Source organism: Passer domesticus, chromosome 6 (assembly GCF_036417665.1).
Source record: "Passer domesticus isolate bPasDom1 chromosome 6, bPasDom1.hap1, whole genome shotgun sequence".
Lineage (NCBI taxonomy): Eukaryota > Metazoa > Chordata > Aves > Passeriformes > Passeridae > Passer > Passer domesticus.
This window is the reverse complement of record NC_087479.1, coordinates 12,844,670-12,857,169: the sequence shown is the minus strand read 5'-3', so window position 1 is coordinate 12,857,169 and position 12,500 is coordinate 12,844,670. Positions and strand designations below refer to the sequence as shown.

Sequence of the window (12,500 nt, the reverse complement as noted above, 5' to 3'; positions counted from 1 at the left end):
GTCTCCCAAGACAAGAGTTACCCAGTTTCTCCTGGCTTTTAGGATTTTCTGCTGAGAAACATGGTTTTATTTCTATACCTGGCCTCTCTCCTCTATTTCTTACCCTGCAGGCTCCCATCTTCCCACTCGGCCACTGAAGCCAGTGCTGAAAGTCAGCCCCAAATCTATGCCCTTTGAAGTTATGTGACATGACATAGAAATCCAAGCCTTTCTTGTACAAAAAGTATGATTACTTCACAGGGTTGGGTTTTTTTTCTCCAGTTATGATAGAAAAATGTTCCAATCTCAGAAAAAACCTAGAAAGGTTCAACCTTTATGTCACAGCTGATTTGGTCACTGTGTGTATAGGCAGCACAGTTCAAACACTGACTGAGAAAGAAAAACAATCCATGGAAAACACATGAAGGGAGGCAACCCCATGCTATAGCAATACTTCTTTCCTACTCAAGCAAGGAACTACTTCTGTGCCTTTAAGTATTTATCCACCATTGGAGAAGAACATAGTTGGAGACAGCTTTTCTCTTTTATAGTACTTCCGCACACCCGGCTTTCCTTTAGCTACATCACAATCCAAAATTCCCCTGCAAACACATATAAATTTTTTCTTGTAGTCAACACTCCAACAAGCACAAGCATATTGCTATTTGTTGCATCCACACAAATGCCAAAACAGTCCACAAGCTGGTTGGGCACTACTTTTACTTTGCTCTTAAAAGTTGCTCACAATGTTGTCAAGAAAAATGAGTATTGGCTGGCTGAACAGTGCCTTTTCACCATTCACCATTAGTGTCGCCTATGAAAATCTACCAATCTTTCCATGGTTAATAATAACCAGATATGCATACGGTTTCTGGACACAAGACCCAAGTAATTTCACAAAAGGATTTAAATAAAGGCAAAAAAGCAACTTTGTTGGGTGACATTTTTAGTGGGTTCTAACTCTGAGTAAGTCCAGAGTTCTTCCACTGAATTAAAAGAGGCTAACAGCAGTGCCAACGTGGTACAAACAAGCAAGTTTTGCTCCTAAAGAGTGACTCCTCACACGCATTCACCCCAGAGCAAGAAGACCAGCTGCGTGTACTGAATGACCTTCTTAAATCCCCTCTCATCAGCCTGCAAAATGGCACTTCTGTCGAAAAGGTTTTACCCAGCATTGTCACTCATAAAACTGAAGATGACTATGACTAGGAGAGATTAGAGAGGGGAAAAAATAACAGCAGCAAGCTCCTGTTTCTTAGTACGGCACACCATGCACTCAGGGGCAGGTCCTCACTCGTGCCACCCAGTCAATCCAGCAGGGTCCTGCTGGTTTTAGGGGAATTATCCCAGGTGAAACAGGGGCACAGCAGGGTAAACTGGACCCCCACCACTCCTTGAGGGAATCCTGCTAACCACATACAGGGCACAGAAGATAACTTTGAAAAACGAGATGGTGAGAAGAACAAAACAAAAAGCTAAGATCGTCAGGGAGAATCAAGGGCATAATATGCTCAGTATTTCTTTTTAATCTGCTTTTAAAACTCAGTGTGATTAATTTCACTCTTTACTGGCAGATGCCAGGAAACCCTTGGTGCCTGGCAGGGCCAGACCCTGGGCAGGACAAAACTGGGACAAGCTGAGGTGGCAGCAGGGAGAGGGTGGTTGGTGGCCTCGGGCTGGGTCTGAGCAGAGGGTGTTGGAGTGGGGCCCCAGGGTGTGGTGCGGTTCAGGCAAGGGGAAGGAAGGGTTTTGTAACTGGCAGGTTTCTCACCTTTAACTCTTGCTGGGGTTAGCAGGGTCTGTGCTGCTGCCTTGGTGAGAGACACTGGAGCCGCTGCTGCAGCCCTGGGGGTGCTGCTGACAGGCACCCTCCACACTGCCCTCTCCTAGCATCTCCCACAGGGGCACAGTCATGTTCCTTGGAGAGCCCCGTGCTGACCTCCTCCAGCAGCCTTAAAACTTTAAGCCATCAGCAGTTCAGCAGCCCTTGTTTAAGCGTGAAGCCTCAGCAAACCAGGGGAGGGCAGCTGCCACTGCAGGCTGCTCCTGTGGGCTGAGGGTGCCTTGTCCCCAGAGGAGAGCCAAGCTCCCCAAGCATGCCCTCCACCCCCACCCAAGCAGGTGCAAGCAGGGCCCTGGGTGAGATCACCCTGCTTGTTTTTCTCTCCACACCCCCAGCAAGGACCTCAACAAGGTCCCAGGGGCTGGAAGCTTGCTCATTAACCCACTCTCAGGGCACTGTCAGTTGACACCTTTCTTGTGTCATGTGTCCTCCCCTTTCTGTTCAGCAACACCAATTAGCAAAACGTGTTGCTAAATACCTGCTGAAGCAGCAAAGGAGTAGGAGGAGGTGACCAGGTAACTCCTCTGCACTCAGGAGTACCCTAGCAGATTCAAGGGAAGAAACAAGCCTGGAAAAGCCTCATGAAAAGGATTGCAGCTGAGTTTCTCAAGCACTGCCACCACGCACTTCTAGAAGCCTCTTTTTCTTCGCATACTGTTTTCTCCTTGCCTCGCTTTTAAAAGCCACTCCTGCAAGACCCATTACACCAGAGAGGTTCTGGTAGCAGACCTGGTGACATGACAGCCTTGGGAAGGGGATAGCCACCAAGCCCTGTGCCAGCTCAGCTTCAGGACAGCTCTTCCCAACCTGCCTGATGTCACCATGTCAGTCCTTGGGTTGTTTCAGCTCTCCTTTCCCTCCCCACACGTGTGAAAGCATCACGATGGCTGTCTGAGTCCTGCAGTTAAATATGGGTGCACGGGTCCATAATGGTACATTGTAAGAGAATGTCTCAGGGTAGGCAGCAATAATAATTAGCTGTCAAGATTTGAAAAAAGGATAATCCATGCCATTGAGTTAACAGTCACTCACACAACACACATGGATTTAACTAATCTTAATTTGGAGAAAAATAACAATTCTAAATATATCAAATAGCCCATTTCATGGCAACCTGCAGTGGTGTTTATCTCTGGCTTCCAGCACATGCGAGTTATTTAGTTTCTCTCACTGGCAGTTTTACCATTCAAAAGCCTGAAATGAACATTCATGGAGCAGGGGTTGCAGTTAAATCCTGCCTCTGACAGGGAGCCTTTTTTCATGATGTACATCTAGTACAATGTATGGAGCCCAGCACTGGTTGCTGGGACAGGATGAATGAGGAATTCCAATCAACCCCCTCCTCTTTCCTAGCACTATTTTTGCAAAAATTAGCTCATCATCTTAGTGAACCTCTTCTGCTGCTGCAGTTATGTGTTTGTGAAGGTCTGCTGGCCTGAAGGTGCAGGCCTGCCAGTGATTCTGGAGAAGTTCTGGTCCAAGTGGTGCCTGCTCCACAGTGGGTCCCTCCTCTTTGGTGGGGTTCTATGAAACCACTCGGCATTAAAATCAAGCTGACTGGTACATTTTTTTTGACTTGGGTAGTTTCAGAGAATCCTTCTAACAAACAGACCACAGGGCCATGGGGAAGAGATGAGATACCATCTGTGAAACGACAGTGGGAGCACCTTCCCAGGTCATTCTTCAGCCAGGACAGGTCACCTGGTTATGCCCAAGATCTGATAAATATGAAAGATAAAAAGAGGTATAAAATACAACAGTGGTCTATTTTTTTTCCAAAATACCTGCCAGCAGTGAAATAAAAGAAGCAGTGACCGATAACTGCTTGCCAACTCATTGGCCTGGTTATGTTTTGCTGTGCAACAATCTGGTACATCTCTTCGATACTATCACACCCTCTGTACAAGAGGCAGAACTGATTTTCAAACAGGTCAGCCAATTTGCAAAACAGAAAAAAAAACCTTTACAGGGCAGACTGCTCCTAAGCAAGTCACGTCCTCCCAGTGCCAGCTGACATGCTACCACACATCTTACGGACAGTGGTAACTAAATGAAAACACCTCCAAAACTTGGATTTGCAAGTTACCAGTCAGGGAAAGATGACAGATTTCATTATCAGAAGATCTTTAAAAGCTGATTGCAGAGACAAAGTTGCCTTTGTTTCCACTGGAATATAGAAATGTCTGTCAGAGATTTGTGTTGCATACATAAAAATTCTCGTGGGCTCCTAAGCTCTGCCTCAACGTGTCCCTCAAAGCAGCACAAGGTCTGTTGTGTGGTCAAGAGGCATTCAGTGGCTGGGGCAAGAAGAACTACCCAGAAAGTAAAAAAAAAGAGAGGAAGAAAGGCCTCAGGAGCACCCTGTGCCAGGATGAATACTCAGCATGGTTTCTGCATCCCAATATCTTCACACCCAGAGCTACGAGAGGTACATGGGGCAGAGCCAAGCTCAGCACTTGACATACCCTCAGAGCATTCAGCCATGGGAAGCTGTAAGGTCTGGTGGCTTTGTCACACCACAGAAGGCTTTAGAAATCATTCTGACCAAATAAGAAGGTCTGCAAAAATAACACAGGATCAAGGAGAGGAGCTGAAACCTCTTCGAGGACAGCAGTGGTGGCAGCATATTTCAGGGAGCCAGAGTGGCGAGTGGGTGATTTCTGGTTTCCCTCTTCAAATATAAAGACTCAATTATCTTTGAACAGCTTGCTTTACACATGAATTGACACATTTATTTTACAATAAATAACTGAAAGTTATCTATGTTTCCTTTACTGTTAATCTACACAAAGAAATAATAAACAGAGCTTGTCTACAAAAATGCAACTACTGCAGTCCTCAGAATTCAATTAAGCTAAAATAATTAATGCTTCCACCATATTAAATTACTTTATACATTTGAGCCACTGAAGTTTTTTTTTTTATTCTTTAATCTTTTTTGCCTTTTTATTTAATAAAAAAAAAGTTAGTTTCAAAGGGGGGGGCTGGCTAGGAGGGGGAAAAAGAACATGATTTGCTGTTAAAATGTAATGGTCTCCTTTAGCTGACACAGCATGTAGAGTGTTTTGTGCCTTTGATTAAAATAACATTTTAAATGCTTTGAACAAACATATCTCCCCATACTTCTAAGGGATTATTTTACATATTTCTTGGTGGAATAAAGAAATTCATTCTTCCTGTCGCAGTACAGAAAGGCTAAGAATATCTTTCGTCACATATAAAGTAAAAATACTGTAGGCTGTTGCATTATTACAAAAAAAATAAAAAAATAAAGGGAGGGGGTGGCAGGGTAGGAGAAAGCTGCCTTAGAGATTAAGTTTCCCTTTTATGAAATCGTATTTAGTCTCTTTTTTTAACAAATCTAACAACAATGCTCTACAGCCGCTCACTGGGAAATACCTTTAATGTTAAATGCAGATTCTGATTTTCTTGGCTAATGCAGAAAGCCTTTCTATTGAAATATAAATAAGGGGTTTGGTATATCCCACTAAAGCCTTTCCAGTGAATGACTTCTGTGGGTTTTTCATGGCTACCCTCCATGGCTGTAATGTGAGGCTTTTATCCTACTATTGAAAACTATCCGCTGCTATTAAAAAAAAATATGGAAGGACACTGCACCTTTTTATCTCAGAGCTGGGCTCCTAATTGAGAAAGTATTATTACAGCACTGTTTAGTGGATGTCCCTATCTCCATGCACTGCTGAGAAAATGCCAATCAAATGATAAACCCTTTTATTTTTCTCAATTCAAAATCTTTCCTACATATTTTTCATTTGATATTCAGTTTAGTCTGAAAGAGATTAGGTGCTCCAGATTAGCTTTTAATTTTTTTTATGTCTTTTCCACATGTGAACATCTCTTTCACGACCTCCTACCCCAGCAGATTTTCTGCATGGCAAAAGCTTTGGTTATGTTTTTGCTGACCCCTAGAAGCTGGGATGGGACAGCCCCCTCTGTTCTGGGAGAACCATTGAGGTACTATGGACTGAACTTGGGCAGAGATTAGTAAGAGATGAGCTCTGGACTGCAGCTACAGCAGGGCTTTCCTAAACCAGCCTTACCAAGCACTGCACACCCTCTGCAAGGGGCTGAGTGCCATCAGCTTGCACAGAGATCAACAGCTTTTGGGAGTGCTCAGCAGCACTCAGGAAGCCTTCAGCAGACTAGGGAAGGTCCTGAATACTTCCCTTCTGCTCCTACCAAATGGAAAGGAAACCTAGCCCTCAAATCTGCTACACCACAATGTAATCATCTCTACCAAGAAATGTATTCATGACTGCAAAAGGATGAGGAAAGCTGAAAAGGGATGAGGAAAAGACGGGGTCAGGTCTTACGGTAGGTTTGCTTCCAACGCTACAGCACTGGCCTTCCACAGCTAGTGCTCCCAGAGCTAACAGCTGCCCCATGTCAGGTGGTGGCTGCACCCCAAAAAAATAGTTCTAGAAGAAGACAGTGTAGTCAATGGGCATTGTATGCCCTGTCCTAAAAGACAGAAGGTCTGAAACCCACAGTATTCTAAAGCCCACACCCTCACTGATGTGATGCCCAAGCCTGTCAGAGGTGCAGGGGGCTTGCTCAGACATCTCCAACACTAAAGCCAGAAATCTCTTAAGCTTCAGTTGTAAAGACAGGAGCCTCTCACCTGTCTGCTGGGGATCCCCTCATGGGAGCATCTCTACCACAGGCAGGATCCTGGACTGTCAGATCTAATCCCATAGGACAATTCCTAGATAAATCAGGATACTGGCAGCAAAGGCAGATTGTCACTGGTCTTCTGTATGGGATGCAGTTGGTTTGAACAAAAAAGGCCCGTTTGAGGGGAGATCCTGCTGTGTAACATAAAACCCCCACTCACTAGCAGGGAGGAGAGTCATCCTTTCACCACTGCAGAGGGGAAAAACACCCTGCTTGATGGAAGCAACCCCATGCCAGGCACTCTGCAGGAACCACTGCATACCACCTCACCTAGGTGGATAATCATCACCTGCCTGCCCACGTCTGAGCGGGGGAGGTCCACTGAATGAGCGTTAACTTCACCACATGTGAGAGTTTTAGAAAAAGAAATGCCTGCAATTTGCTCACCCAGGCCGGCCTATGCTCTTGTATCCTTATTCAGAAGAACTCTTTGGGGTGTGCATGAGAGTGGGGCTGTTACCCACCCAACCTAAGCCATCTAAGGAGACCCAGAACAGGCAACACAGGCTGCAGTGCAGGCCAGGAAGCTGACATCTACTCTAGGGAATGGAAAATGAAGGACTTCATGAAACCCTGCTTTAGCACTCAAAAAAATCTTCTTCCCACTACCAGTCAGTGGGAAGAGGACTTTTCCTAGTGTCAGGATGCAACCCTTCCCAGTGAATCTGCATGAGACAAAGGGTATCTGGAACAAGACTGAACTGGGAACCTCACCAAAGTCCCCTATCCATACTCTGCCACTGCTATTTGCTTAAGGATGCTCCTGAAGTGTTTTCTGACCCAAACTTTCTGCTTTTTCCCAGATGTACAGACTGCCCCTTAGCTCTCCCAGCTGCCTGAAAGGCCCCTTTCTCCAGCAGTTGGCCCTGCACAGACAGCTACAAAGAATTAAACAGGGGATGGACAGCCTTGCAGAGCCGTGAGGATCCTCCAGATGGATGGCTCCTATAAAGACATGTTGCTGAAGCCTGTTTCATGGCACTTTCTAGAGGACTCTAGTTAAAAGATTACCTAGGCAAGTTGATTGAGTGTAAAACGTGCTGTACCTGCAATGTTCTCCTGCTTGGGGCAAATTCCTTTTGTAGGCGTGAGAAGACGGTCTTCTTCATCGGGTGTGACTTGGATCCCGATTTCCACTGGCTCTGACACTTTCCTGAGCTCGGCGCGTGAGGAGGGGGGAGGGCTGCTCTTATCCATGCTCTTTTCATAGCAGACACCACCAGTGCCATTGCACTGTTTTCTCTTGTGCTCTATAAAAACCAAGATGTCTCCCAGCGGGAAGTTCATCTGACACTGTCCGCAGGTTAACAAGTCGGGGTCTGTCCCGCCTGCGGCGATGCTGATGCCGCCTGGGTCTGCTATTGCCAGGCTCTCGTCCTCGTCGGCCAGTGCCGGTTCCACATGGTCAGCCTCTGCTTTGCATGGACAAGGAGAAAGAGGGAGGAAAGGGACGAGGGGAAAAGAGAAAGAGATTGCTTTGAGTGTTCACAGACTCTGAAGGATGCATCACCAGAGGCCCAGCCTCCCCTCACCCCCCTCAAAGGAGCCAAGCCTGATTAGATCTTTCTTTTATTTTTCAGCTTTTCCGCTCTCCCAGAATGATTTCAATATATTTTGCAACCAAGCCTGCCTGAAACAAAATGGAAAGGCTGACCTGGCATAGCTTTCTTGACAGCTCCTTCCCACTGCTGCCAGCGCTGCAAGGATATCAGCAAAGAGCCATTTTGCAAGCGTTCGAGCCCCGAGTCACATTCTGAAATAGTTCCTCTCTTTTTATCCCACCTTCTCATTCCCTTCGCGTCTCCCAGCCATCTGGCCAAGGCCCCATCCAGCAAAGCTTATGCACCCAAGTCTTTCCTTCTTTTTTCAGGGAGAGGGGGAAAGCTTTTATGCACCAAACTAGCAGGAGCGGGCTCCCCGTGCCATACAAAATTAGTACCACCTTGTCCCATTACAGAGTTACCGGCAAGATTAAATGACCACCCATTAGCAGAAATTACAAAAAACTACTTGCAAGACTAAAACAACCAGGGTATGGTCTCATGAGCAGTTAAGGTTTCAAAAGTGTGCACAGTGGGAAAGGGAATGAGGCACTTATTTAACATACTGGAATATTGGCTGAGCCTGAAATATTCCACTCTATTTTTCCAATGCCAAAAACCCTGCCATTGCTACATAGGCTAATAAAAGTTTTTTTGTTTAAATCTTGTCCACAGACGTGTTGAATTTCCTACCTTTACCCCCAAAGACTGGGAAAGAATTTCTGGGTGACTTGAATCAGTTTCTAGGAAATATGTAACTTCTCATGTCACAATTAATAAAACTCAGTATGTTTTAAATCAGTACTTAGAAGATAATTTTTACACTATAAAATAATTGTGGATCACAATCCATTTCTGGGGCAAAACATGGTTTTTTGTTTGTTTTCTCTTGTTCTGCCATGTAACTGCCAAATCATACAAACCTTGGACTTTACTCAGGCAAAATTTCCACTGACTTTTGCCTAAGGCTGGTTTTCCTCTGCAAGGACTATAGGATTTGGGGTGAACAAAACAGAGGAACTAACAGTATGTAAATCAGTGACTGAGACCTCTAATCTAATCAGGATTAATAGAATAGGAGGAAAAATGTTCTCTATTAGTTTCCTCATGGATTTCCTGGGAAAAGTAAGTAACACAAATATCTCAAAGTAAAACTGTGATAGACAGATATTGTAATTCAGACCTGGACTCTTCTCCACTCTGAAAACAAAAGGATTTTTGTCCCACTCTACAGCAATTGGGGGAAAAAAAAATTTAAAAAAAATTTTAAAAAAAAAAGAAACACATAGGAAAGGGGCAAGAGGTAGAAGGTGAAATGCATTGCCTGGCAACAAAAATGGTTAAGCCTCGAAAAAAGGTAGTTTAGAAAAATAATCACTCCCATTTTTGCCTTCCAGAAAAAATAACTGATCAGCATATCTACCAGCTGTATTGCAAGTTGCACCAGAGCTCTCTAGCAGCAGAGCAGAGAGCGGCAGCAGCAGCGACAGCGACGGCAGAAAAGGACAGGGACCCCGGAGCAGTGCCCAGGCATGGACCATCCTGCTGGAGCCAGCGGTGGGCACGAGAAGGCTCATGCTTCCCAACTCACTCATTCTGAAAATCATTAATTACCGTTTTCCTCTTAATCTAGGTTTAAAAGGAGTTTGAAGACAATACTAAGCAATTAATTCACCAATTTATATCATGAAAAGATGTCTCCTTGCCTTAGTGAAAATGTGACTGTAACCCTGTGCTGAAAAGGCACTGCTGGGAAGGGAGCGGATACCTGCGAACAGTGTGTCACGATGCAAAAGGTAATTATTTAGTGCTGCAGTTCCCTTTAATGATCTAACATTGAGCAATATTGTTTATATTGAAGAGAGCTTGCACCTTTAATTACCAATTACATATACATCATTTTAGAGCCAAAAGAAAAGGACTGTGAAAAGGGTCTTTTAGAAACGTGCACGCAATTTGTAGCCAGAATTCCTATTAAGGGGGAAGAGTGTGTCAAAATATTTTAAAAAACTGTACAGAAAGGCACACACAGGCATGAAGATACACAAGTGGGAGATGGGACAAAGAGCTGGAAAAGACAACACAAAAACAAGAATTGAACCAAGGGTCATAAAAATAAAAGATGGCACGGAGGAAAAATGCTTGTTACTAGTTTCACTAACATTCCTGTTAAGCCTTTTGATTAAAGTCTGTGTCTTAAATTACAAAGGCTGAATTTTGGCATTTATATATATGTAACAAATATAAAGAAAAGCACGGATCTCAACTTTATTATCTTTTTGATGTGAGGATTTTTTTTTTCCTGTGATTTAGATTGTGCTCTTCAGAAAATGTAGCAAAATTGCTGCAATTGATAAGGGTCCTGACCAGGCGTCGGTGCAAACATGAAGGAGATTTGAACAGCTAAACTGTTACAAATTCTTTCTTTTCAGTTCTACGCTTCATTTGAATATTAGTTAAATCCACATATGCCTATTCGCTTACACTCGCTCACTTTCTCTTTCCAAGGACTCTGCAATGGCACTTTTTTAAAATAACATCTGGTATTCCTTCATATTTTGGCAGTCGTCACATCACCAAAAATCAGCTTTTCGTTTTCTTGGTACGCCGAGCCCTCGTGATCAGTAGTAATTGGGTTTCAAACTATCAAAAGATTTTTTTTTTACTCAACTCTATTTCTGATTTGAGCTTAATAAATCATCAATCATGAGACCAGCTATTCACCCAACAATGCAAAAGCTATATTACATCCCCTTATTCACAACATGGAAAACAGACATAAAAGAATGAAAAACAAAATACTGAATAGATCTTCAAATGCATTTTATCCATGTCAATTTGCATTTATTTTTTTTACTCAGAATAAAAAAAAAACACAAGAAAGAAAAGGCTTCCTATTGACAACTCAATTAAGCCATTAAAAACCTACATTCAAGTAACATTACAGGAGAGATTTAAAACCCACAAAGGGAAAGAGAAAAAAGCCTGCAAGTCCAGCCCATAACGCATTGGGTCATGCCTGGTTAATACAACAGCCAAGATCTTAGGCTGTTTAAGGAGCCCTTTAATACCAGTGGGGCAATTTAGGCCAGTCTCAATCTAAAGTTCTGACTCTGCTTGTGTCTGTGGGTTTAAAATGAGTCGCTTCACATTATTTGAATTTAACTCTGTGGTTTTATTGCTGTTGTTGGTAGATGGGTTTGGAGGTAGGAGGGTGTTTCTTCACAAGTATTTATTTTAAATTAATTTATATTTTTAAGAAGAAGAAATTAGGCCACGCAAAATAGGAGGAGGGAAAACATCTCATGTCGCTTACATGGGAAAAGTAAAAAAAACCCAAATGAGCTATTTCCAGCAAGGACTCGTGCCCTGGTTTTTCAGGCGTGTTAAGGTGTGCCCAGTATTTTCTCTACATCCAGAGATTCCTGCACAGAGGATTGCCTTGGCATTGTCTGCCTAGGGAGCACAGTGAGTTGGCGATGGACAGTCTTTAGGGACATGAGTGACACAGTTGTTATATGATGGCTCGATGAAATTAAAGCAACCAGACAATCGAAATCATTTGCTTTACTCAAAAAAAGCATTACACTTGCTGACTGGACTCTAAGCAGCATCTCCAAGGTCTCTGGCTGTCTACCAAAATGCAGTGGACAAACTCCTTAATTCCATAAAGGCACTCTCACAAAGCCACCAGCACTCCTACTCCAGTGTGGTGACATCATTAGAGCATATGTGCCCCATGCAAACAATGCTCATGCCCAGTATTAAAGTGAACACAAATGCTAACTACTTTCTGCCTGTCAATTGTCTCAAAATTTTACCCACTAATAGTGGAAACGGCTGTTTTGCTAAAAGTCATTTCCAAGGCTTTAAAGGACAGAACCCTGGATGCTTGTTCACAGAGTTTGGGTGAGGCTGGGTCCAGACAGCAATCATTTATTTTCTTGTCTTTTTATTGCTCTGCAGAACCAGGGTAAGAAAGGATCTGGAACTTGCCAACCTATTCTCTTCCTTATTTTTCTTGCTCTACAGTATCAAAATGAGGCAAGGGGGCAGAGGGAATGTTTTGGTGTTGGGCCAAATTGTTGAATGTGAAACTTCCTCCCCATGGCTGTTTTCTGCACAAATCAATAACGGGGTGGTGAAGGCGAGCGCTGCCAGTGCCTTCGCTGCAGAGGTGCTGCTGGGTGCCCTGCCTGCCCCAGCACCCTGCCACAGCCACTGCCCACCTTGTGCCCACCTGGGGGACAAGGCACAGGATAGCCTGGCCACCCTTCTCTGGGACAAGCTGGGGGAGCCCAGAGTCCACCATGGGGACGCAGTTCCTGGTAGCCAGGTACAGGATACAGCCTAGAAATGTGCTGCAGCACGTCAAGTGCACTGTTCTCCTGACAGTCACTGCTGTCTTGAAGGCACAGCACAGAGAGCTCAGCCTAGTTGGG

General features: G+C 44.1%; 1 protein-coding gene across 9 annotated transcripts in view; it reads right to left on the bottom strand.

Moving 5' to 3' along the window:
* BCL11B (BCL11 transcription factor B) overlaps positions 1–12,500 on the bottom strand; it is a 92,042-nt gene that overhangs the window by 69,139 nt on the left and 10,403 nt on the right. For 5 of the 9 annotated variants that reach the window (XM_064423429.1, XM_064423434.1, XM_064423432.1 and 2 more), the window contains one exon: positions 7,564–7,929. In XM_064423429.1, the coding sequence (XP_064279499.1) occupies positions 7,564–7,929 (366 nt within the window). Of the gene's footprint in view, positions 1–7,563; positions 7,933–12,500 lie in introns of all 9 variants that reach the window. The other 4 variants (XM_064423428.1, XM_064423433.1, XM_064423435.1 and 1 more) reach the window with 1 other exon arrangement.